Source organism: Protopterus annectens, chromosome 1.part0 (assembly GCF_019279795.1).
Source record: "Protopterus annectens isolate FY-2018-M chromosome 1.part0, PAN1.0, whole genome shotgun sequence".
NCBI classification, from domain to species: Eukaryota; Metazoa; Chordata; order Ceratodontiformes; family Protopteridae; genus Protopterus; species Protopterus annectens.
In genome coordinates, this window is record NC_056725.1 from 973,437,735 (window position 1) to 973,462,095 (window position 24,361).

Here is a 24,361-nt window from a genome sequence, read left to right on the forward strand (position 1 = left end):
CTTGAACCCCCATGGACATTGCTTCCCATGCAAAATCTAAGGATTTTGTCTGAACAGATTGGACTGGGGTCTGAAGAGGGAAAGGGAGTCATGGATTCAGACAGAGTTGATCCCTCCACCCCTGCAGTTCTGGTTTCACATATCCCAGTACAATACCTAGAAATCCAAGGGATGAAGGTACTGTGTCCAATAATTCTTGAAGTGCCACTGAAATTTTCTCATGTGTAGTCCAGCTAGTGATTTCATGAGGATCAATGATGCCATGAGGCCTAAAATTTTGAGGAACTCTCTTGCTGAGGCAAAGTTCAGAAGACAGAAATCCAAGAAAATGCAATATTAAGTCAGAACTTTGTCTTTTGGCAGGAAAGCCATCCTTTTTACCATGTCTACCAAACACACCAAGAAAAACTTTTGAAGGTTCAAATAAAAGCCCAAGTGGGAAAGGAGGGATGTGACTATCCAAGGACTCCAAGCACCTGGATACAGAAACTGCACAAATCAGCAAATCATCTAAATAAGGAAAAATGTGGATGCCTAGGGTTCTGAAATAGGCAAGCACTGATGCCAGACACTGCAAACACTCAAGGTGCAGCTGACAGCCCAAAAGGTAATGCAGACAACTAAAAGTTAAGTCAGGCACAGCACATCTCAAACATTTCCTCAAACTGGGAGCAATAGGAATATGATGAGCGTTTACTATTAGATTTCTGAAACTGCTTCGGTCAACCAGCTTGTGGTTGAAAGTCAGTTTTCAAGTGGGTAGAATGCAGAACCAGAAAACATTGACTACACTACAGCGAATGTGTAGTTCAATTTTCTAAGTTCGGCATTGTTTACGGAGTTCGCAGTTCAGTGAGGAAGAGGGAATTTACCCATTTTCTCACTGCAGTGCAATCCCGGATTGGTATATATAATTTGCAGGGGGGGGGGGTGCAAGGGGGGGCTTACCCCCCCCATCCAAAATAGGAAAAGATGTACTGTTGACTGTGGAAAGTCAGGGTATGGTAAGCTGTACAGCATGGGTGATTGACGTCACCTCCTGCTATGTCGAATACATCAAACTCTGGGAGTCAATGTATTCCATTTCGTGCCTATTCAACAGTACAGATTCATCTTTACAGGTCAACATTTTGACCGGTCGACTGAAGCAGTTTCGGGAATGTAATAGTAAACCTATGAAAAACATCCTTGAGATTTGGAGTCACCATGAAACAGAGGTCTGGAAGCAGCACTATGACAGACTGCAAGGTAAGCACTTTGAATTTCAGAACTTCTGAAAAGGTGTTCAGAAAGGATAAATCTGAAGGGTCTCCATGACTGCTCCTTTTTTGGTACCAAAAAGATTGAGTAAAATTCTTTGCCTTTGTATATCACACGACACTAGCACTATGACATCCCCCTGCTTCTAACCTGTTGCAGAACTGGAGAAAAATGGCTCTGCCTAGTCTGATGAGTATAGTGGAATGACCCTGAAAGTGAGAGGAAATTCTTTCCAATGCCAAATGTATCCCCTTCGAATTATTCTTAGAGCCCATTAGTCTGACACTGTTGTGGCCAGACTGCAAGGTATATGAGAGTGTGTGTACAAGTGTGTGTGCGCATGTGCGTGTGTGTGTGTGTGTGCGTGTGCGTGTGTGTGTGCGCGCACGTGAAAGAGTGTGAGGAGGAAGGGGGGGGGGTTCTCTGATTTTGCATAGTAATTCCTTTGCAGGGGATCGATCCTTTTTTGGGAGAGGATCCCCTCTTTGTTTCGCAGAATTATCCTCCTTCCTCCTGCCATTTCCTTTTAGATCTCTTCCTTTTGTGAGGCTGGAGTTTTTGTTTGTTCTTCCCCTTGGGGAGAAATAGTGCAGATGAAGCATCCTAACTACTTATGCATTAATTTGCCTATTACCTCACTATTTGAGAATCTCTGACACAGAGTCCAAATTTCAATTCAGAAAGTACAGTTGTGTACACTTACCATAAATGTAGATGTTCGAGTGTATTCACTGTTGCAGTCATTACATTTGGGTTATGTGCCTGCAGGTAGCCCTCAGCCAGCCTGAATATCAAAGTCTTGGATTCCTGCGTCAGATGCGGTCTCTTCTTCCATGACATCAGATCATCAGGGGTATAAAATATGCAGCCAACGCCATTACATCAGTTTTTCTTGCCCCAGATGTCAGGTTCCCCCATAATGGAAAGCAATTCTATGTTAGGTTACACCTCCAACAAAAAGCAAACACACCAGAAAGCTGAAATACACTAAACAAGAAGAAAAGTACAGCCAAGAGAAGTCAGGGGGCTGGAAGGAGGGTAACCAGGACTGTAACAGTGAATACACTCGAACATCTACATTTATGGTAAGTGTACACAACTGTACTATGTTCTTCGTGTTTCACTGTTGCAGTCAATACATTTGGGTTGATTCCCAAATCTAAGGAAGGGAGGAGGAAGTTAGATAGCATTAGGTCCAGCTACTAAGCCCTGCAAAACTGCAGTGGCAAAACCAGCTCTGGATTTAGAAAAAATAGGCATGTGGTAATGCTTGGTGAAGGTTTGTACAGAGCTCCAGGTAGCAGCTTCTAGGATGTCCATGGACACCGCTGAGAAAGGCTGTAGAGGTAGATGCAGCCCTGGTGGAATGTGATCTTATCCCCTGTAGGGTAGGTTTTCCATGGTGCTTACAGCAGAAATTAATGCAATGGACTATCCACTTATAAATGGTTTGCTTTGAAATGGCCTTCCCCTCTGCCCCTGCAGCAAAGCCAACTAGCAGCTGTTCAGATTTTCTGAGAGGCTTAGTCCTGTCCAAATAAAATATAAGTTGTCTGTGCACGTCCAAAGAATGTAGTATTCATTTCTCATTTGTTTTGTGGATTTGGGAAAAAAAGTAGGCAAATGAATGGACTGATTAAGGGCCACACTAGACACCACCTTGGGCATAAAGGAAGGACTGGTTCTGAGGGACACCCTGTCTGCATGGAAGATGATGAATGGCTCCACTGCCATGAGGGCCTGCAATTCAGACACTCTTCTTGCTGAAGTGATGGCTAGAAGGACGGCTGTTTTCCAAGAAAGGAATTTCAACTCTGCAGTTGCAGCTGGCTCAAAAGGAGGTAGAGTGAGCTTTTCTAAAACAAAGAAAAGGTCCCAAGCTGGAGTTGGGGCTCTCCCAGGTGGTCGTACATTTTTGGCCCCTTTGAGGAATTGCTTTAGCAGGGGGTGAGAGAAGAGGGGTGGTTCAGTATTATAATGAGCTGAAATGGCAGAGGCATGAATTTTAATTGACGAGAAAGAAAGGCCCTTGTGGAGCATCTCTGTTAAGTACTGAAGAATATGCGGTAAGCTGGGCACCGTTGTGCCCATCCCCTAAGTCTGGCTCCAAGAACAGTATTTAACTTTTCAGCATAGGATTTTCTAGTTACTAGGCCTCCTTGCCTCCAGAATGACATCTAGCACCTGCTTACTGAGTGATGTTATTGGAGAGCTCAAGGAATTAGCCAGGCTGCAAGGTTCAGGGTTTGAAGTTGAGGGTGCAGAATCTGGCACTCCTGCTGGGACAGCAGGGAAGGGGTCTGAGGCAGGTGCCATGGCTCCAGCAGTGACATACTGCGCAAGAGGGGGTACACCAGTGTTGGCATGGCCAGTCTGGTGCAATCAGTATTGTCCTTGGCTTGTCCTGTTTGATCTTTAGCAGAACTTCCGAGAGGAGAGGCAGAGGGGGAAAGGCATAAACTGAGAGGCTTTCCCAGGTGAAGGATAAGGTATCCACTTTCCAAGCTTGACTGTGGAAGTCCTTGTGCAGAATTTGTCCAATTGGTAGTTCTGAGGGGAGGCAAACAGGTCTCTCTCTGGATTTCCCCATTTGTTTTTCACAAGGTTTAATACCTTTGGTTCCAGTTTCCACTTGTGCGGGTCCATGAGATTTCTGCTTAGGTCGTCTGCCAGTGAATTTAGCTTGCCTGGCAGGAATTGAGCTTGTAGGTGCACATGGTAGCTCAAGGCTGTGTTCCACAGAGCCATGGCTAGTCTTCAGAGAGGGTACGAGTGGGTTCCCCCCTGCTTGTTTATGTACCACATAACAGTGGTGTTGTCTGACTTTACCTATAACTGTCCTGGAAGAAAGTGGTCCTTGAAGGCTGTCAGGGAATTCTGTACAGCTAACATTTATTTTTGATTGATATGCAGGTGCATCTGACTCGGGTTCCATTTGCCCTGAATGCACTGCCATGCCAAGTGAGCCCCCATGCATAGTCTGATGCATCTGTTAGGGTTTGGGCGGCAAGGGGTAGAGTGAATGGGAGCCCCTTTGTTATGGTAACAGGCCTCTGCCCACCAAAGGAACTCTGTCTTTATGCAAGGAATGATAGGAATCATTGATTCCAGATCCTGAGAAGGTTGACACCTTAGGCTTTTTAGATACCATTGTAGTTTCCTGATATGCTGTCTTGCATATGGAATTAGTAGAATGCAAGAGGCCATGAACCCCAGGGTTTGCAGGATTTTCCTTGCAGATAACTGGGTCTTTGTGGCCAGTAGTTTGAAGTAGCCTGTCTAATAAAACTAGTTTCTCTGGCGTGAGGTAAGCCATCTGGGAAGTTGTGTTCAAGCTTGTTCCCAGGAATAAAATCTGTTGGCAGTGTACTAGATGAGATTTCTTTTCGTTTATGGTGTACCCCAGTGAGGCTAGAAGTTTCGTTACAAATGCCAGATGTTTTAGTAGCATGTCCTGGCTTTCTGCCTGAATTAGACAATCATCCAGGTATGGGTATATCTGAATATTTCTTTGCCTGCAAAATGCAATGACTGGAGCTAGACACTCTTGTGAATACCCTGGGCACAGCAGATAAGCCAAAGGGAAGTGCAGAGAAATGATAGTGCATAGAGCCTGCTCTAAAGCATAGGTATTTCCTGCAAGATTCCCTTACTGGAATGTGCAGGTAAGCTTCCTTTAAGACTAAGGTTGCCAACCAGGCATCTTTGCCTAACATAGGAAGCAGCTGTTGAAGTGTTAGCATTTTGAATTTTGGGATCACCAAAAAGGTGTTTAGAACAGAGAGGTCCAGGATAGGACACCAGGAGTTGTCTTTTCTGGGTACCAGGACAAGTCTTTAGTAAAAACATTGTCCCCTTTCTTCTGCTGGGACAGATTGAATAGCTCTGATGCTTAGAATAGAGAGAACCTGCTGTTGAGCCTCTGCCCACTGATTTGAAGGTAGGTCTGGCCAACTGTTTGGGGTTGATAAGTTGGGGAAGTGTAATCTGCATTCTTGGAAAACTATATTGAAAACCCATTTGTCATGGGTTTGTCCTGGGCAATGAGTTCCCAGTTTTTCTGCACGCAGGGCAATCTTTCCCCCCAAGGGAGCAGGCAGTTGAGCAAGGCTTATAAGGTTTAAGGTTAAGTCATTGTGACATTTTTCTATAGGGGTGTCTTACTACTTCCAGCTTTGGAAGTGGGAGCCCCCCACTGCTTAGGCCTGTGAGTACCTTGAGACTATAGCCTAGGTGATCTGCTATTCCTGGGTTTGGACTGAAGGCCTGGAAGAGACAGGAAAGGACCGATTCTTAGAAGGCCAATGCCTGTGCTAAATCTAGGAGGCTGTACTTGCAGGAAATCTTTAACAGTTTGCATTGATTTAGCTTTTTCCTACATCTTTTTAAGGACTACTTCTGCTTTGTTGCCAAACAGGTGGTCTTGGTTTAAGGGACCATCCAGTAATTTAGCTTTAAAATGATCTGGCAAATTTAGCTCCTCAAGCCAAGCATGCCTTCTAAGTACAGACCCAGTGACAGCAGCCCTGCAAGATGCTTCTAAAGAGTCAAAACCACATCGCAAAGTATGTTTACCAACTTGTGCAGCAGAATGCATTAAATCCTGCAATTCTTTATTTTCAGCAGAGTCAGGAATCAACATCATTTTCTGTTTAAGTAGTCCCATAATATGCTGCTAATACCTTAACATATGAAACTGGCAGTTTAAGGCCCCAATGGCCAAAGTAGCAGAAGTGTATACCTTCTTACCCAATCTGTCCAAGGCCCTGGAATCTCTATCAGAGGGGGTAGGATTTGTGGCAGTGATAGCCTTAATGCCTTAAGGTCCTTAATGCCTTAAGGTCCTTGGGAAATGGTCTCTGGGTCCACAGTAGGATTCTTGAAGAGGAACGTGTGAGAGTCGGGTACTCTGTAATACCTGTCAGGCTTCCTGGGAGCTGGAGGTAAAGTGTCTGGGGCCAGGCTAGATTCCAAGAAGGCATCATCTACAATGTCCAGGACAGGAAAGATAGCTAAAGGCCTGTGTTGAGGGAGGAGTAAGAATTCCCTTAGCCTCTTTTTGGAGTCAGAGCAATCCCGGCTTTCCCAACGGAAATGCTCCATAAGAGTGTGCAAGATTTCACAAAAAGAAAAATCTTCTGGAGGGGAAGCAGAGGGAATGGAATCCTCTGCATCAGAATCCTCATAAGTAGATGAGGGCAATCCTGGTAATCAGAAGAAATAGAAATTTCAGAACCCTGATCAGAAGAATGAGAAGGAAAATCAGTTCTAGGTCTCTTACAGGGTGAAGGCTGGCTTCCTCTAATTAAAGTAATAAGGTCTTCAGCCATTCTTATTTGTTTTTTAGGCATATAGGCCTGACCATGCTGTTTGGACATCGGTTTTCTAGGCATGGGTCGAGTTTTAGGCCTTGAAGAAGAAGATGGCGTCGGTTTGAAATGCAAGCCAGTAGGCCTGAATACACCTCAGAAGTCGGTGCCTGCACAGCGGCTATGGACCCATCCAAGGTAGAGACATCCGAAGGTTCCATAGTCCAAGAAGCATCTCGTGGCATACCGGACTCTGAATGGGTCTCAGTAGAGGCCTGCGAATCTGAAGTAGTGGGTATCAGGGGCTGTGAAAGAGCCAGAGTACCGGTGAACTGACAACTAGCTTAACGGAAGTGTCGTCGGCAGCTTTGGACCTATGCGGTCTGTCTCCGTCTTTATCTTTACGTTTTTTTAGAATGTCGGTAGTCGGATGGCTTACTAAAGCCATTTCTGGATAGTTAAACAGAGTAACAAAATAATCTGCTGCAAAAAGAAACAGACTACGAATAGTCCGGGGGTTGAATAAGGCACAAAACCGACAGCGCGGGACATTGTGGTCTGGATCTAAGCACGGAATGCAGTACGAATGAAAATCTTTATGAGGTTGTTTGCTTTCCACAGTTAATACAACTGTTAACTTTTACTGACATTGGTTAAAAGCAAGAAAAAGGATCCCCAACGGGGTACTTAGCTTTTTTGAAGACTTTTGTTTTGAAACTCGAAAACGAAAATTTCAGGAGTCGGCCGACCTGCACTTGCGCGAAGTGCTTCTGCTTCGGGCACCGTACAGTAAGAAAGACTAGGGTAATGGCGGATGCATGTTTTATATCCCTGACGACCTGACGTCATGGAAGAAGAGACAGCATCCGACGCAGGAATCCAAGACTTTGATATTCAGGCCGGCTGAGGGCTACCTGCAGGCAGCCCCAAAAGTACCTCACCAAGAGGATCAAAGGGCTCAAACAGATGCCATATGCTGCCCGGTTAAAGAAACTCCAGCTCTACTCAGTGGCATACCGCCTGTTCAGAGGCGATCTGTGCCTGACGTATAAAGCCATGTCCAACCCGGAATTAATGGACATGCTGCACCTCAGAAAATCCAAATCCCATCGAGCTACGTGCTCGAGAGACTTGAACCTCAGCACTGAAATAAATAGGACATGCTGGAGGGACAGATTCATAACCCAGAAGCTCCCTTCACTCTGGAATAAAATCCCAGTCCAGGTTAGGCAGAGTCCCTCATTGACTCTCTTCAAGAGGAATCTTGATGAGTGGATGGGAGATCGTAGGTTTACCCCGGGTATCACTTCTGTGTCACTGTTAGACAGAGGCACAGTATACTAACCTCGAAAAAGGGCATAGCAAAATAAATTTAAAATGGGTGGCGAAAGCCAAACACATTCTGGCTAGGCTTATAAATGCCCTGGGGCAGATAGCCTAGTATGAACCTATGAACCTATGATAACTCAAATGTAATGACTGCAACAGGGAAACACTAAGAACATCTTACAGGTACATAAACATTTTTGCTTTTAAATCACAGAAGTTCTGATTATGTAACCAAGCATACAGTCATAAAACATCATAAACAGCAGTACTTCTCAAGACTGAACCTGCACATTCAAGCACACCTCTTGAAGCATGTTTCGAGACCACAGTCAAATTAGAAACAATTTTATATGACCTGACTAAACATACACTGTAAAATAAATTTCCACATACAGTCTTGATAATTTAACATTATGAAGGCTAGATTACTAGAAAGATGTACCCTTTTGGCTTGAAGATCTAACCACTTTTCCTTTTATCAGGAGGCACTGGATTAGAAGCCAAGAACTACTCATACGAGCAGGCCTTTGGGGAGACCACAAAACTGGGTCAGCAGTCAAATGAGTAAACAAACTTGTCGTTTACAGGGAGACCCTATCATTTCTCAGAGCCTTTTTAGGGACTGCTGGAACTGATACTGATGTCCTGCAGACAGCTTTCTTTCAAGGCCAGTAAAAGAGAGGAGATTGACATTAAATTGGACATCTCATCCTCTAAAAAAATGATATACCCTTCCTAGCTTTGGGGTACTTACAGACTGGTTCCAAACAAAATCATCACTAAATCTAGCAATCAACTGAGGAAACGTGAACACTTGTTTGGACTTAAATTCAGGTTCACCTTCCAAAGAATCACACTGACTGGACTCAGTGTGATCTAGGAAGTAAACAATGTCCTAAACATTCTCTGAAACAAAGGTCTCTAGCCAGACTAGCAGTAGACCCATGTATGGGAAACACCATCACCAGAATTAGTGGTCTGGATACACTCTTAGGCAAGGAAACCACAGCAGCCTTACAAACAGCTATAGCCTGATTACCAGCTGTATGATAAAGCCTCTTTCTTTTTCTTGTGAACTCTACTAAAAAGGTAAAATATCTGGGGACAGAGTATCATGTCTGAAAAGGGGTCTCTTACTCCAGACTACTCCTGCACCTAAAGGGTTTGGTTCTCCATACCTATGATGTACTGAACATCCCCCAAAGGATATGCCTAAACTCTGTTCCACAGTGGCTGGCAAAGCTACACTAGAGGGAGACAGTGCAAAAGGCAAGTGGTCTGCAGGCTGAACAGTGGCCCTGACAGAATCACTAACCACAGGTGAAGATGTATTTCTAGTTCGTTTTCACTTTTACATATCCAGAGCAGCCATGAAGGCTTGAAATACGAGAAGCAAAGTGACTTGTGACACTAACTATCTGAACTTTGGAACTTGTCAAGCATAATCAAATTCTTGAAAGCCTACAACTGTCCTCTATGGACCATCTTTTCTTAGGACTAGAAATAGTCTTAAAGTAGTATCCGGTCCACTCTATTTTGGCACATCCCTTACAGATCCCTGCTACATACAGTGGATATAAAAAGTGTATACATTCCTATTAAAATGCCAGGTTTTTGTGATATAAAAAAATTAGACCACAATAAATCATTTCAAAACTTTTCCCACCTTTAATATGACCTATAACCTGTACAATTCAATTGAAAAACAAAGAAATCTGTTAGGGAAAAAATATGAAAATAAAAAATATACACTAAGCTGGTTGCATAAGTGTGCACACCCTTAAACTAATACTTTGTTGAAGCACCTTTTGATTTAATTACAGCATTCAGTCTTCTTGGGTAGGAGTCTATCAAGCATGGCACATCTGGACTTCGCAATATTTGCCCACTCTCCCTTGCAAAAGCGCTCCAAATCTGTCAGACTGAGAGCACATCTCTTGTGCACAGCCCTCTTCAGGTCACCCCACAGATTTTCTATTGGATTTAGGTCTGGACCTCTGGCTGGGCCATTCCAAAACTATAATTTTCTTCTGGGGAAGCCATTCTTTTGTTGATTTGGATTTATGCTTGGGGTCGTTGTCGTGCTTTCTAGCAAACACCTGAAGGTTTTGGGCCAAAAGTGACTGGTATTTGGAACTGTTCATAATCCCCTCCACCTTGATTAAAGCCCCAGTTCCAGCTGAAGAAAAGCAACCTCAAAGCATGATACTGCCACCACCACCATGCTTCACCGTGGGGATGGTATTATTTTGGTGATGTGAAGTGTTTTTGCGTCAAATGTACCTTTTGGAATTGTGGTCAAAAAGTTCAACTTTGGTCTCATCAGATCATTACACATTTTCCCACATGTTTTTGGGAGACTTGATGTATTGTTTTGCAAATTTTAGTCGGGCCTGGATGTTTTTCTGTGTAAGAAAAGGCTTCAGCCTTGTGACCCTACCCCATAGTCCAGACATATGGAGAATACGAGAGATTGTTGTCACATGTAGTACACAACCAGTACTTGCCAGAAATTCCTGCAGCTCCTTCAGTGTTGCTGTAGGCCTCTTGGCAGCCTCTCTGACCAGTTATATTCTTGTCTTTTCATCAATTTTGGAAGGACGTCCATTTCTTTGCAACGTCACTGTTGTACCATATTTCTCCACTTTTTGATGACTATCTTCACTGTGGTATATCTAATGCTGTGGAAATTTTTTTGTGCCCTTCTCCTGACTGATACCTTTCAACAATGAGATCCCTCTGATGCTTTGTAAGCTCTCTGAGAACCATGGCTTTTGCTGTAGCAGGGAACTGAGTAAATGTCAGGAAAATCTTTCTAGGACAGCTGAACTTTATTTGGGGTTACTCAAAATCTGTTAAATTGATGGCACGTGTTTACCAAAGACTGAATGCTGTCATTAAATCAAAAGGTGCTTCAACAAATCAGTTTAAGGGTGTGCACACTTATGCAGCCAGCTTATTGTACTTTTTTTTTTCCTTCTAACACACTTGTTTGTTTTTCAACTGAATTGTACAGGTTACAGGTCACATTAAAAGTGGAAAAAGTTTTGAAATTATTTATTGTGGTCTCGTTATTTTGTATCACAAAAACCTAACATTTTAACAAGGGTGTGTACACTTTTATATCCACTGTAAGGTTTTGTGAAAGGGGTCTGACCAACTGTCTTTGTTCTCTGTATAAAATCAGAATGCCCAAGAATCACAGTGTGCATCTTTGTGACAACAGTCTTAGGACAGAACTGTCCTGTGTGATTTCTACACTCTTGAAATATAGAGGACTTACAACTTTTTGGGTGGATCTGAGGAGGGTGTAAGATAAGCTGGAATTTGAGAACTAGAGGAAGGAGCATTTCCCTTGTGTGCCTGGGGCTCTTCCCCTTAAGCGCCCACAGACTTCCCTTTTAGAGATGCATGACATTTACCCTCTTGAACTAGCTTTTCTGCTTGTTTGGTCGTTTCCCTTTGTTATGCCACCAGAGGTGGTATATATTTGCCAGGGGAATGAAACACCTGTTTCAGAGACTACATACCCTCGCCCCTTTCTCCAGCTTTTTAACCCACTATTCAACCAGGATATCAAGCAGCTCCCTTTTCTTGTGCAGCATTAATGAGCTGTGCTGTCACATGATCTGGCAGGAGCTGAGCCCTCAGCCAATACATCTCCTAACCACTTACCCATTGTTAACCTGCATGATGCATCCACAGCAAAGGCACACTTTAAAAGTACAGTTGTGTACCTACCATAAATGTAGATGTTCGAGTGTATTCACTGTTGCAGTCATTACACTTGGGTTACCTTGCTGGCAGGCTACCCGCAGTCGGCCTGAATTCCAAAGTCTTGGTCCAGCGTCGGTTGCTGTCGCCTCTTCCCTGACGTCAGTGCGCCAGGGGTATAAAAGATGCAGCCGACGCCATTTTCTTCAGTTTTTCTTGCCCCAGATGTCAGGTGCCCCCAAAAGGGTAGGCTAAAAATTATGCCAATAAAAAAGCATGCGGTAAAATAAAACATTACCTTCATCTACAAGCAAATATACCACATAGGTTGTATAGAATAGAGAAGTACAGATAAGGCAAAGAAAGGGGGATGGTGGGTGGGTAACCTGGACTGCAACAGTGAATACACTAACATCTACATTTATGGTAAGTACACAACTGTACTATGTTCATCGTGTTTCACTTTTGCAGTCATTACACTTGGGTTGAATCCCAAAGCTGAGGTTGGGTGGCTGGGTCTAAATAGAATTAGGAGTGGCTATGAGGCCCTGCAGAACTGCAGAGGCAAAGCCTGCTCTGGATTTAGAGTAAAGAGGTAAGTGGTAGTGCTTTGTAAAAGTGTGCACTGAAGTCCAAGTTGCAGCCTCTAAAATGTCTTTGGTTGGTACTCCTCTGAGGAAGGCTGCTGAAGTGGCTGCTGCTCTGGGTGAATGTGGCCCAATGCCCTTAGGCACTGATTTGCCATGTTGTGAGTAACAAACGAATGCAGTGGCCTATCCATTTTGAAATAGTCTGATTTGAGATCGCCTTTCCTTGTGATCCTGCAGCATATGCCACTAAGAGTTGCTCAGTCTTTCAGAAAGCTTTAGTTCTGTCCAAGTAGAAGCGTAGCTGTCTGTGTATGTCCAAAGAATGTAGAAGTCTCTCCCCCTTACTCTGTGGGTTTGGATAAAAGGTAGGCAAATGATGGTTTGGTTAAGGGCCACACTGGACACTACCTTAGGCATAAATATTAGGGTTTCTCTGAGGACAAACCCTGTCTGGATGGAAAATTATGAAAGGTTCCACAGCCATTAGTGCCTGTAACTCTGAGACTCTTCTTGCTGCGGTTATTGCTAGGAGCAGAGCTGTTTTCCATGATAAGAATTTTGTCTCAGCTGTAGTGGCTGGCTCAAAAGGAGACTGTGAGTTTTTCCAAGACATAATTGAGGTCCCATGCAGGTATTGGCACTTTCCTTGGAGGTCTTATGTTTTTGGCCCCTCTGAGGTACTGCCTTAGCAGTGGATGTGAAAAAATAGGTGTATTGTAATGAGTTGAAATGGCAGAGGCATGGATCTTAATTGATGAAAAGGATACACCTTTGTCCAGCATCTCAGTTAAGTATTGTAAAATCTGAGGGATATTTGGTACAAGCGTGTCAATTCCTTGTGCCTGGTTCCAAGCACAGAATCTCTTCCATTTTTCTGCATAAGATCTTCTGATGCTGGGCCTACTGGCCTCCAAAATAACATCCATAACTGCTTTAGAGAGAGGTGTGTTCTGAATGGTTACATTATCCGCCATGCTGCCAGATTTAGGGTTCGGAGCTGGCTGTGCAGGATCTGATTGATTGTTTTGTTGGGTCAGTAAGTGAGGAATTTGAGGTAATGTCCAGGCTGGGCCTTGAGACAAGCTCTTTAGGATTGGGTACCAGTGCTGGTGGGGCCAGTCTGGGGAAATCAATATCATTTTTGGCTTCTCTTGTCTGACCTTTAGGAGTACCTTGGGGAGGAGAAGCAGTGGAGGAAAGGCATATACTAGAAGGGCTTTCCAACTGAATGATAGAGCATCCACTTTCCATGCTTGCTTGTGATAAGTCCTTGTGCACAATCTCTGTAGTAGTTGGCAGTTGTGAGGGGAGGCAAACAGAGCTATGTCTGGGCATCCCCATTTCCTTGTTATCATGCTAAAGATTTGTGGATCCAGTTTCCACTCATGAGGATCCATGAGGTTCCTGCTTAGTTCGTCTGCCAGAGTATTTGTCTTTCCTGACAGGAATTGTGCTTGCAGGTGTACTTGATAAGTCAATGCTGTGTTCCACAAAGTCATGGCTTGTGCAGAGGGGAGTAGGAATGTGTGCCTCCCTGCTTGTTTATGTACCACATTACTGTAGTATTGTCCGCCTATCAGCAGTTGTCCTGGATGAAGTAGATCCTTGAAGGCTGTCATGGCATTCAGAACAGCTAGCATCTCTTTTTGATTGATATGAAGATGCATTTGGCTTGCGGGCCATGTGCCCTGAATACATTTTCCTGCCATGTGGGCCCCCCAAGGATAATCTGATGCATCTGTTGTTAGTGTCTGCCTGGCTGTGGGTAAAGTGAATGGCTGTCCCTTGTTGTGGTGACAGGTCTGTGCCCACCATCGAAACTCCTGTTGCAGGCAGGGTATGAGGGTAATTAATGTTTCCAGGCTGTGGCAATGTTGAGTCCAAACACTTTTTAGATACCAATGTAGTTTCCTCATATGCAGTCTTGCATATGGAATTAGCAGCATGCAGGATGCCATGAAGCCCAAAGCCTGCAGAAATTTTCTTGCAGATAACTGGGTCTTTGTTGCCAATATTTTGAAGTAAAAAGTCAGTTGCCTTTGTTTGTCTGGCATGAGATAAGCCGTCTGCAGTTGTAGTTAAGCTTGCACCCAGGAATATTATCTCTTGAGAGTGTACTAGCTTTGATTTCTTTTCGTTTACTGTGTACCCTAGGCAAATTGGTAATCTTTTTACAAACACCAGATGCTTTAGTAGAATGTCCTGGTTCTCTGCTTGAATAAGGCAGTCGTCCAAGTAAGGATATATTTGAATTCCTCTTTGTCTGCAAAAAGCAATTACTGATGCCAGGCATTTTGTGAAGACCCTGGGCGCAGTAGATAGTGCAGAGAATTGGTAGTGCATTGAGCCAGCTATGAATCTGAGGCATCTTCTGTAAGATTGTCTGATTGGGACATGCAGGTATGCCTCTTTTAGGTCCAAAGTTAAAAGCCAAGCCTTCTTGCCCAGCATGGGCATAAGCTGCTGCACAGTCAACATTTTGAATTTTGGAACATCCAGAAATGTGTTTAGAATAGACAGGTCCAGTATTGGTCTCCAAGCTTTGTCCTTTCTGGGTACCAAGAAAAGTCTTGAGTGAAATCCTTGTCCCTGCTCTTGCTGTGGTACTCGCTGAATGGCTCTCATGTCCATGAGGGATGAAACTTGTTTTTGTGCCTCTGCCCATTGATTGTGTGGCAGGTCTGGCATGCCTTTTGCCCTTGGCAATGTGTGAAAGTGGAACCTGTAGCCCTGAGACACTATATTCAAGACCTATTTGTCCTGGGTGATCATGTGCTAATTTTGTGAAAAAAGTGCTAGTTTTCCCCCTAAGGGGGCTGACAAAAGATAAGTGCTTGGAGCTGGTAGAGGAAAGTCATTGGGACTGTTTCCTGTATGGCTGCGGATTTGTCTTCTCCACTTTTGGAGGTAGAAGCATCCTGTATGGCTGCGGATTTGTCTTCTCCACTTTTGGAGGTAGAAGCACCCCTTTGTTTAGGCCTGTATGAGCCTTGGGGCTGGGATCTGCCTCTGGGGTGTCTGTATCTGCCTCTTTGTGGCCTGTCTGACACTGGAAAGGACCAATTCTTTGTAGGCCAGTTCCTGCTAAATCTGGGTGGCTGTACCTATAAACTGTCTGCATAGATTTTGCTTTGTCCTCCATTTTCTTCAACACCTCTTCTGCTTTAACACCAAACAAAGTATCATGCTGTAATGGAGCATCCAATAATTTTGCTTTAACATGATCAGGCAGATTCTGTTCCTTTAACCAAGCATGCCTCCTAATGACAGAACCCATAACAGCGGCCCTGCAAGAGGCCTCCAGAGAATCAAAACCACTTTGCAAAGTACGCTTTCGCACTTGTTCAGTTGCATGCAATAAATCCTGCATTTCCTTGTTTTCTGCACATTCAGAATTTGTCAACATCTTCTGTTTTAGCAGTGACATTAAGTATTGCTGATATTTAAGCATATGAAACTGACAATTTAAAGCCCTTACAGCCAAGGTAGCAGAAGTGTAAATCTTTTTCCCCCATCTGTCCAGAGCCCTTGAATCCCTATCAGAGGGGATAGGGTTTTTTGCAGTGGAAGCCTTGACCCCTTTGGGACCCTGAGATATAGTTTCTGGGTCAGCAGCAGGGTTTTTATAAAGAAATTTATGTGAATCTGGAACCCTGCAGTATCTGTTTGGCTTAACAGGTGCAGGAGATAAAGAGTCAGGAGAGACAGGCCGGACTCTGAAAATACATCATCTACAATGTCTAAAACAGGGGGAATAGCAAGAGGCCTGTGCTGAGGTGGTAAAAGAAAGTCTCCAAGCCTTTTCTTAGATTCTGAGTAATCTTGGCTCTCCCAGTGAAAGTGCTCCCTGATGGTATGCAGAGTTTCCCCAAAAGAATAATCCTCAGGAGGAGAGGCTGAAGGGATAGATTCTTCAGCATCAGAATCCTCATAGGGAGGAAGAGAGTATTCCTGTTCAGAAGAGGAGTCAGAGGAACTGGAAACCTGATCTGAAGATTCATATTCTGTCTCTTGTCTAGGCCTTTTATCAGGAGGGGGATGGGAACCCCTGATCAAAGTAATAAGGTCTTCGGCCACTTTGAGCATCTGTTTTTGTAGGCACGGAGGCCTGTCCATGGGATTGCTGCACTTGTTTCTTTGTCTTTAGTGGTGCTTTAGTCTTTGCCTTTGAAGCTGAAGTCGGTTTTACATATAACTGTGTAGGCCTGAGAACACCCTCAGAAGCCGATGCCTGCTCAGCGGCTCCGGACCCATCTGAGGGAATATTTTCCGAGTGTCCAATACCTTGAGTTTCCTGAGGCCTAGTCGGCTTCACGTGGGAGTCGGAAGCGGCCTGCGGCTCTGAGGTAGCGGGCATCAGGGGCTGCGAAAGCACCTCACTGAGAACCGGCGAACCGGTGACTGGCTTAGAAGAAGCCTCATCGTCAGTTTTGGACCTCAGATGCCTATTCTTTTCCTTGCATTTCTTGTGAATTGCAGTAGTCGGATGGCTATCAGACGACATTGTGTAATTAAATCTTCGGCCAAAGTAATGAAAAGCAAAATCGTGCCGACACTTAATAGTGCATTGGTTAAATCTAGCACAAAACCTGCAATTAGCAACGTCGTGATCAGGGCCTAAGCAAGGAATACAGTAAGAATGGAGGTATTTGCTTCCCACATGAAATACAAATTATTACCTTTTCTGACATCGGACTGGAGCAAGAAAAAAGGTTTCCCCAACGGGGTACTTAGCTTTAAATGAAGACTTCGGATCTGAAATTCGAACACGAAAATCTCAGGAGTCAGCCGACCGGCACCTGCGAACTGCTTTTGCTTCGGGCACCACGCGGCAAGGAAAGACTGGAGAAAATGGCGTCGGCTGCATCTTTTATACCCCTGGAGCACTGATGTCAGGGAAGAGGCAACAGCAATCGATGCTGGACCAAGACTTTGGAATTCAGGCTGACTGCGGGTAGCCTGCCAGCAGGATAACCCAAGTGTAATGTCTGCAACAGTGAAACACGATGAACATCAGAGTATACTAACCTGGGCGGTAAGGCTGCACAACTCTAGCTCCTTATCTCTCAGGGCCTTGTCCTCAAATCTCCTCAGTCTGTTCTTCAGTTGGGAAAAGACAGTCTTTTAGTACTAGAGTTTGGAAATCAACAGCCCTGAAGGCAGAAGTGACAACTTTCTTCCCAAAAGCTGTCAAGAATTTTACTTTACCTATCACCAGCAAGTGTATTCTTGGTCATAGCCTCAGACAAACCCTTCTCTGGGATCCACGAGTGCCACAACTGGATCAGCAGGGTTTTTTTTTAGAGGTACATGCAGGAATCCAAAGCCTTGTAAAAATTATCTTGTCTCCTCACATCAGGGGACTAGGACTCTAGAGATGCGCTGGTAACTAAATTTTTCATGGCTTCAGTCACTAGAACAGCAGCTAAGCATTTTGGCAGCTGCAAATGCAGAAATTCCCATTATTTTTGCTGGGCAATTTAAATGCGAGTTGAAGGATTTGTAAAGTGATACTTCATTCTACTGAGTCTATCACCAAATGAGAAATCCTCAGGTGAAAAAGCAAAGAATAAGTTAACCTCAGTCTCTTAACCATGATGGCATCTGATCTACACAGAATCTGGTATTAGTAATTCCACGGATCCACAGATTGTAATACCACGAATTTGATTTACATGGCCAATTGTACACAGTGTCGAGCGTTCTATATAGGACTCACAAAAAGGAAATTAAAAGAACGGGTGTACAATCATGTGTACGACATTCACAAACAAAATGAATTAAATGCACTAGCAAAGCACATTAAGGAGAATCCTGATCATGAATTTAGATTCAGGGTCCTACAAACATTGAAAGACAATGTTAGAATGGGTGATAGGAATAATTATTTACATAAATTAGAACTGGATTGGATTCTCAGAACAGGAGCACACAGGGAGCCTGGCATTAATAATTACTTGTCTTTAAAACCAATTTTGAAATAAAGATAATGGTAAAAGTAAGCTAAACAACTTTTAATACCAATTAAATAGATATTATTGGTTAGTTTTGGACATTGAAAAACTAGATATTTATTAATCAATTATTCATTTATTCCATTTTGTTTTATTTTATTTTATTTAGTATAGTTTTTATTATATTCACTTAGTTTGATAGTAATATCTATGAATTTTAATTGTAACATGCTTAGGAGGTTGGTTAAATTTATTTTTTATTTTTTATTATATTGAATATAACATTTTATATATTTATTAATTTGATCAACTAATAAATAAAAATATAGATTTGTTTTTCATAATAGCTAATAAGATGATAATAGTATTTTAATCATTAAATAATTTACAATTAATTAATGAATAAAAGACATGTTTAATATAGGTGAATATATATAAAAAATGCTTTTTTGATGTCCCACTCTATATCTAACATTATAAGCTATTTTATATCTGAAATTTGAGTTAAGCGAGGGGAATCCTTTGGATATACAGCTTTAACACGCACCATTGCGATGTATACTATAATGCACATGTTGGAGAAGCAAGTTATTCTAAGAGCTGCTTTATGGGGATATGTATTTATTATGTAGAGAAGTCCTGAATAAATATTAGAGTACTTCATTAGCGTCTTTATGTAGAGCTATATGCAGTTGTTATTTGCACAAACGCCTAATGAACAGAGAAGTAGGAGGCAACGAATGAACTTTAAGCACTTTATGCTAAAGATGCACAATTCATGTTAGAAGTTGTTGAGAGCAATTAAATAAGAATGTATTTATATATTTTTATATTATTTTTTACTTTCACTTTACCTTAATAACTGTTTTAGAACTCTAAACAGGTACTAAAATATTTTTGGGTGCTTGAAGTATTGAAATGTGAAAGATGAATAAATAATGTACGCTAGGTACAATTAAGGTACAAAACCCTTAAATTGAGTTATAGTGACTAAATGTATGTGAATGTGTTTATTAAGTTGAATGTAAATGATGAAACGCATCAACTTCTAGTCAATTTTAAAGTGAATAGAATTTTACTATAGATCAAGTAAGGTTGAAATGTGATGTATCTTTAAATACTTGATTGATAAAGTATGTAATGAGGTTTTAATTAGGAATAATTAGGAATTGTTTTAATTGTATAAAAGGGCATTAGAGAATGATGTTAGTAGATCTGAAGAAGCGTGCGTTCAAGCACGTGAAAGCGCTCATCTTCTGCAGTTTTATAGAATAAAAGAACTTTTCTGACAATATTGGACTTCTCGTGGTGTATCCTGATTACTGTTTCAGTACAATCTGGTATTAGTCAGAGGACTCAAAATAATGTGTGTGTGGGGGGGCCCCCACACCAATACTTGAACTTAGGATGGCTACAGGCTCTTGATGTCCTAGACAACAAGAACAAAATACAAAAATCAAACTTCAAAACCAGAGGCCCATGAAAAAGTATCTGGAATGACTAAGAATTTCAGCTTGGCTGAACATGCATGTGGGGACTTCCTGAGTGGCATTGCCAGAAGCGTCTGTCCAGGTAGGTGTCAAAGTCAGACTGCAAAAGTGCCTCATCTGACCCAAATCACTCAAATCCAGTGTGGAAATCTGACTCCAGTGGTATGCTGTCAGCATACCAGGATACTGTCACTTGACAGCACTTCCCATTACCATCTTTAAATGGAGCATTTCTGGGTGATTTGGCTGATGATATGGTGATCCAAGACAAACCTTACAGCCATTTCTGGTTTAAGCTGTTCTTCTCTTCATGACCTTCTGGTTGAACCCTGGACAACGTGGACAGGAAGTGATGCCATGCTCCATCTCCATGCAAATGGCACACCAATTACGGAACTGTTTATAGGGTATCTGCTTTCTACATACAGGAACACTGCTAACTTTATATTCTGACATTTATAGTCCCCGGCACTCAAATTCTCCCACATTTGAAACATGCAAGAAATAAAACCATGATTTTATTTATTTGCTTATTACACCAATAGGATACTCCTCTGTACTCAGAAAGCCAGGCAGACTGACAATCCTTTGGTAATTCACATCAATCTTCTCAAAAAGTGCAGCAAGTAAGAACTGAAGAAGGTGCAACTGGACATTCCTCTTCTACCACAGATATGTTGACGTCCAGGTGGGAGGACACCCACCTAACATAAAACAGGAAATGTGCTGTATTTCAGACCTTCTGTGCCAGAATTCCCAAATGTTATCAATAACACAAGTGACCAGTATGATAAACACTTAAGTATTTTGGGATTACTTAAGCTGTAGTAACTGAAACAGGAAACCTTTGGTGTGATGGCAGTGCTCCGGGTGCAGGTATGCCAGACACTCAGAAAATGCATTACAAACCTGACAACATGGGGAAGCAGCCAAGATGTCGTACGTATACATAGTGCCCAGCTGGTGCAAGCTTCCATCCCATCGTGATTTGCACTTTATGCAGATGATCTTGTGAACACCTTCCAAACAGTCTACACAAATTGCATACAGATGCATAAGCCTTCCTAAATTGGAAAAGAAAAAAAAAAGAAATTCAAATTAAGAAAATGCACATCTTCAAATCAGATTCAAGTGAAACTGCAAAATCAACACCAAGCAAAATGTCTGTTAAAGTACAAGCCTAAGGGACAAGAGGCGATACATGCAAGGTAGGCTAACCTTTCAGACTATAATAAAGATCAACTTTAAGGCCTACACAGTCCTCATAGTGCAGTATAACATTACTTCTTACTGTAACAATAAGATGCACTGCAGAGTAAGGTCAAATTAAACTGGGGTCAAAATGTGGCATACAACAGTTTGAAACCCCAACTGCCGATCTCTTGTCTAGTTTAAGGAGGAGGAACATTTTTCTCAGTGTACGATGGCCAACAGGTAGAGACCTAACAAAAAGACAGCTGGCAGTACAAGGATGCATTAAAGTTAGTCATATCGCCATTTGGAAACCTCACCCCAGAAGATGTGCATAACCCTCAACAGTGTACCCCCAGAAACATAGCATAAAAACTCAGAAACAGATGCTACCTGGTAACACTGTTGCTACAAACAGCGCTGAATGAAACGGTACTCCCATGACTGTGCTATACCTCAGCAGTTGCTACTTAAACTCCAGTATTCTTTTACTGCAAGAAATAATCAGTTTTAATTGCATCTACAAATTAGCAATAAAAAGAGTACTGTTGCAGGAATTTCAGAACTCAAGCCACCTGATTTTTGGAAGTTAACTATTGTATACTCCACTAATTAAATGTGATTGGGTAAAACCGTCTAACCTACACCAAATTTATTACTATTTACCAATGTCAACTTACAAGTAGAACTACAATGTGCATAATCAAAAACAGGTTACTTACATAAGCTGCCAATCATACATCTTCACTGGTAACAATTTGATCAGTAGGTACAAACGGGTTCACCAGTTATTTCCAGTTCTAAAACCTGCAAGAAGCTTGACAATCGAAATCTCATTTGTTTTACTTCCTTCAAAAATACTTATAGGTATTGAGAAAGTCAATGACAGACTTCCAATTCTGAAGGGAAGCTTTTAATTATGGAAGGCACTGATTCATGCGTTTGTCAACTTTTTTTCCTCCTACTGACCCTGAGTTAACAACTCACCTAATGGTACTTTTCAAGCACAGACTTATAAGCAGAACCAAATCAAACACTCCTTAGAGATGGGTAGGTCACCTCTCAGTAACCTATAAGAAACATAATACAGGTAGCTTCTGAAGCCTAACTACTTCAAGTTTTCCAGTGCTGGGACTCCTCTAGTAAGGAATCACTGCACCTTTCCAAATCCTGTCAAATGGCTCAGTCAATAATAGGTCTAGTCAATGAAACACAAAGTGGTATAATAATCTCCTGGATAAGTGACCACACATTTCCTTTAGAATAAATGGGTTACAGAATACGGTCTTCTGACACAAACTTTAACCAGTGTGCATTTGTCAAACTGTTTTCTGCTATACTGTCCCTAGTTCTTTAATAAAGTTATTTATTATTATTCGGCCTTTTATATTGTGGTTATAACTTGTGTCCTTTTTATCAAATCTCAAAATACTACATTTACTGACATTAAAAGTGAGATCTTCAGTAATGCAATAAACATGGACTTTCTATATGCCATCCTGAAATTTTTTATTTTTTTTTTTTTTTACTGAAGTAGTACCTTTATACAAGCTGCAGTCATCAGCATGTCTGGGTGGACATAACTCATTCACAAGAATAGTCCAAAACTAAGTAACCTCATTTCACAACCCTGTGGGACACCACTGGTAATCTATATTGGGAAGTACTGGTAACATTCCCACCCATCCCTTTCATTCCGAAAACCACATTCAAGCTTTAACTTCAGATGCACTGCCAAGTTGATCACAGCACTCTTAAAATACACAAGAGACTACATCAAACATATCAATAAAGCTTGCTTAGTGTGTTTTTTTTTTTTTTTAAAGAAAAGAGGCATTACTCAGCAATGGACTTGAAAACAAGTCAACAGCAAAGGAAACAAAGCTCAAACTGGATGACAGCAGCAGTTCTACTCAAGTAATGTTTTAACCTAGTCAAGTAACTGAATAAATGAACTGCCTCAGGGAGCATCTCTACATATATCTGAGCTCTCCTTTAGGCAATAGACAAGTGTCACATTACCCTAGAGTTCCTACTGCTGGTGCAAATCATTTCAAGCAGTTCAAAAGCAACACTGAAAATAAAATTTAAAAGGTCTCCACAGTAGTTAATTGGGGTTTACAAAATAAATATTTGAAAATCAACTTGCTGTGCACCTTGTCTACGTTTGTGATTGCTCACAGCAATGTTTTTTTTTTTTTTTTTGCACCTTCCATGTCAGTTGAGTGATACGCAGTCCATATCACCTCACCTCTCATTTCCCTCACTGTTAAATTTCTGTTAGTAACAGCCACACTTAAAAAGAAAATTCTACATTTTTCTTTACAGAACACCAAAACACTTGACTGAATTCCTGAGGTGATGCAAGTGGTGAGAACCAATCAAATTCTTAGAATCTAATCTGCCACTTGCATAGCTCCCCTGCCCCATTACCTCAATACTCACTGTTCATGGGTGGCAGCGGCCAAATTACGGGTCCTGTAGCAGTATTCTCCCCTTTCTCTCTACAGAGAAGACATTTTGTAGACTGTTAAATCACTTGTCAAAGGGTTCTGTAAGATCGGAAGTGGCAGCACAACTGGAGGGAGAAAAGCAGAAGATCTGAGGTAATCAGCAAGCAGCAGAAGAAAATGGAGTGAAGGACAGAGAAGGCAAGATATGAGGTGTTCGGCAAGATTCTGGACCCACAGTCTGATTGAAAAACACTGCTGATGCTGCATTTGCCAGTCACATTCACAATAAAACTGAAGTCAGAGGCATCTTCAGATACCACAGTATTCATATATTAGATAAAAGCTAATCTTCTAAAATTGAGTAATGACGTGGTTAAATTCAACATTCTCCCCAATCTGATGACCCCACTGCATATGCATATAATTTACTGACAAATTTTATGCAAATGTGAATAGCTACATACTAATAAACTTTCAGAAATAACCATAACGACCAGTCTTCTTTTTCTAACAAACTTGCGTCCTTTTAAGAATGAAAAACCAAAGAACTTACAATGTTCCTTAACAAAGAGGAGGAGTCCTCCACCAAAACTCCAACTGTCCATATCAGGACAACACATATTGTCCTTCTTAGAACATTTTTATTTGTATGTTTATCTAATTTTACTAAAAGATTTGGTGGATCACAAACGTTCTTATCAGGGTGACCGACTACAAGAAGGAAAGCCTCATTTATACAATGCATCCTTTTAAGGATGAACTAAAAACAACTATACTCCCTCAGTTAGATGTACACACTGAAATGATACTGTCCTTATCAGGATGACCTCTGTTCCACAAAAGGGAAACCTACAACTACAAAACGCCCCATTTAGGATGAGCTGCAGTTTGCTTCTTCTCAGAAGTGGCCACATTCCTAACTCTCATTCTGAGATAGATGGGATTGGAATTTGATGCCTAGTTTTAGACAAGGTCATTAAGTTTTTGTATATGTGAATTCATCAACCCCACCCCACACCAATCCAAGAGAATGCAGAATTTGTTACTGTGAAAGGACATACATTAACTAGA

At 42.0% G+C, this 24,361-nt stretch overlaps 1 protein-coding gene across 1 annotated transcript in view; it reads right to left on the minus strand.

Moving 5' to 3' along the window:
• Positions 1–24,361, minus strand: part of HECA (hdc homolog, cell cycle regulator) — a 311,427-nt gene that overhangs the window by 72,835 nt on the left and 214,231 nt on the right. Inside the window, exon 3 of the mRNA XM_044064674.1 lies at positions 20,556–20,710. Coding sequence (XP_043920609.1) covers positions 20,556–20,710 — 155 coding nt within the window. The remainder of the gene's footprint in view (positions 1–20,555; positions 20,711–24,361) is intronic.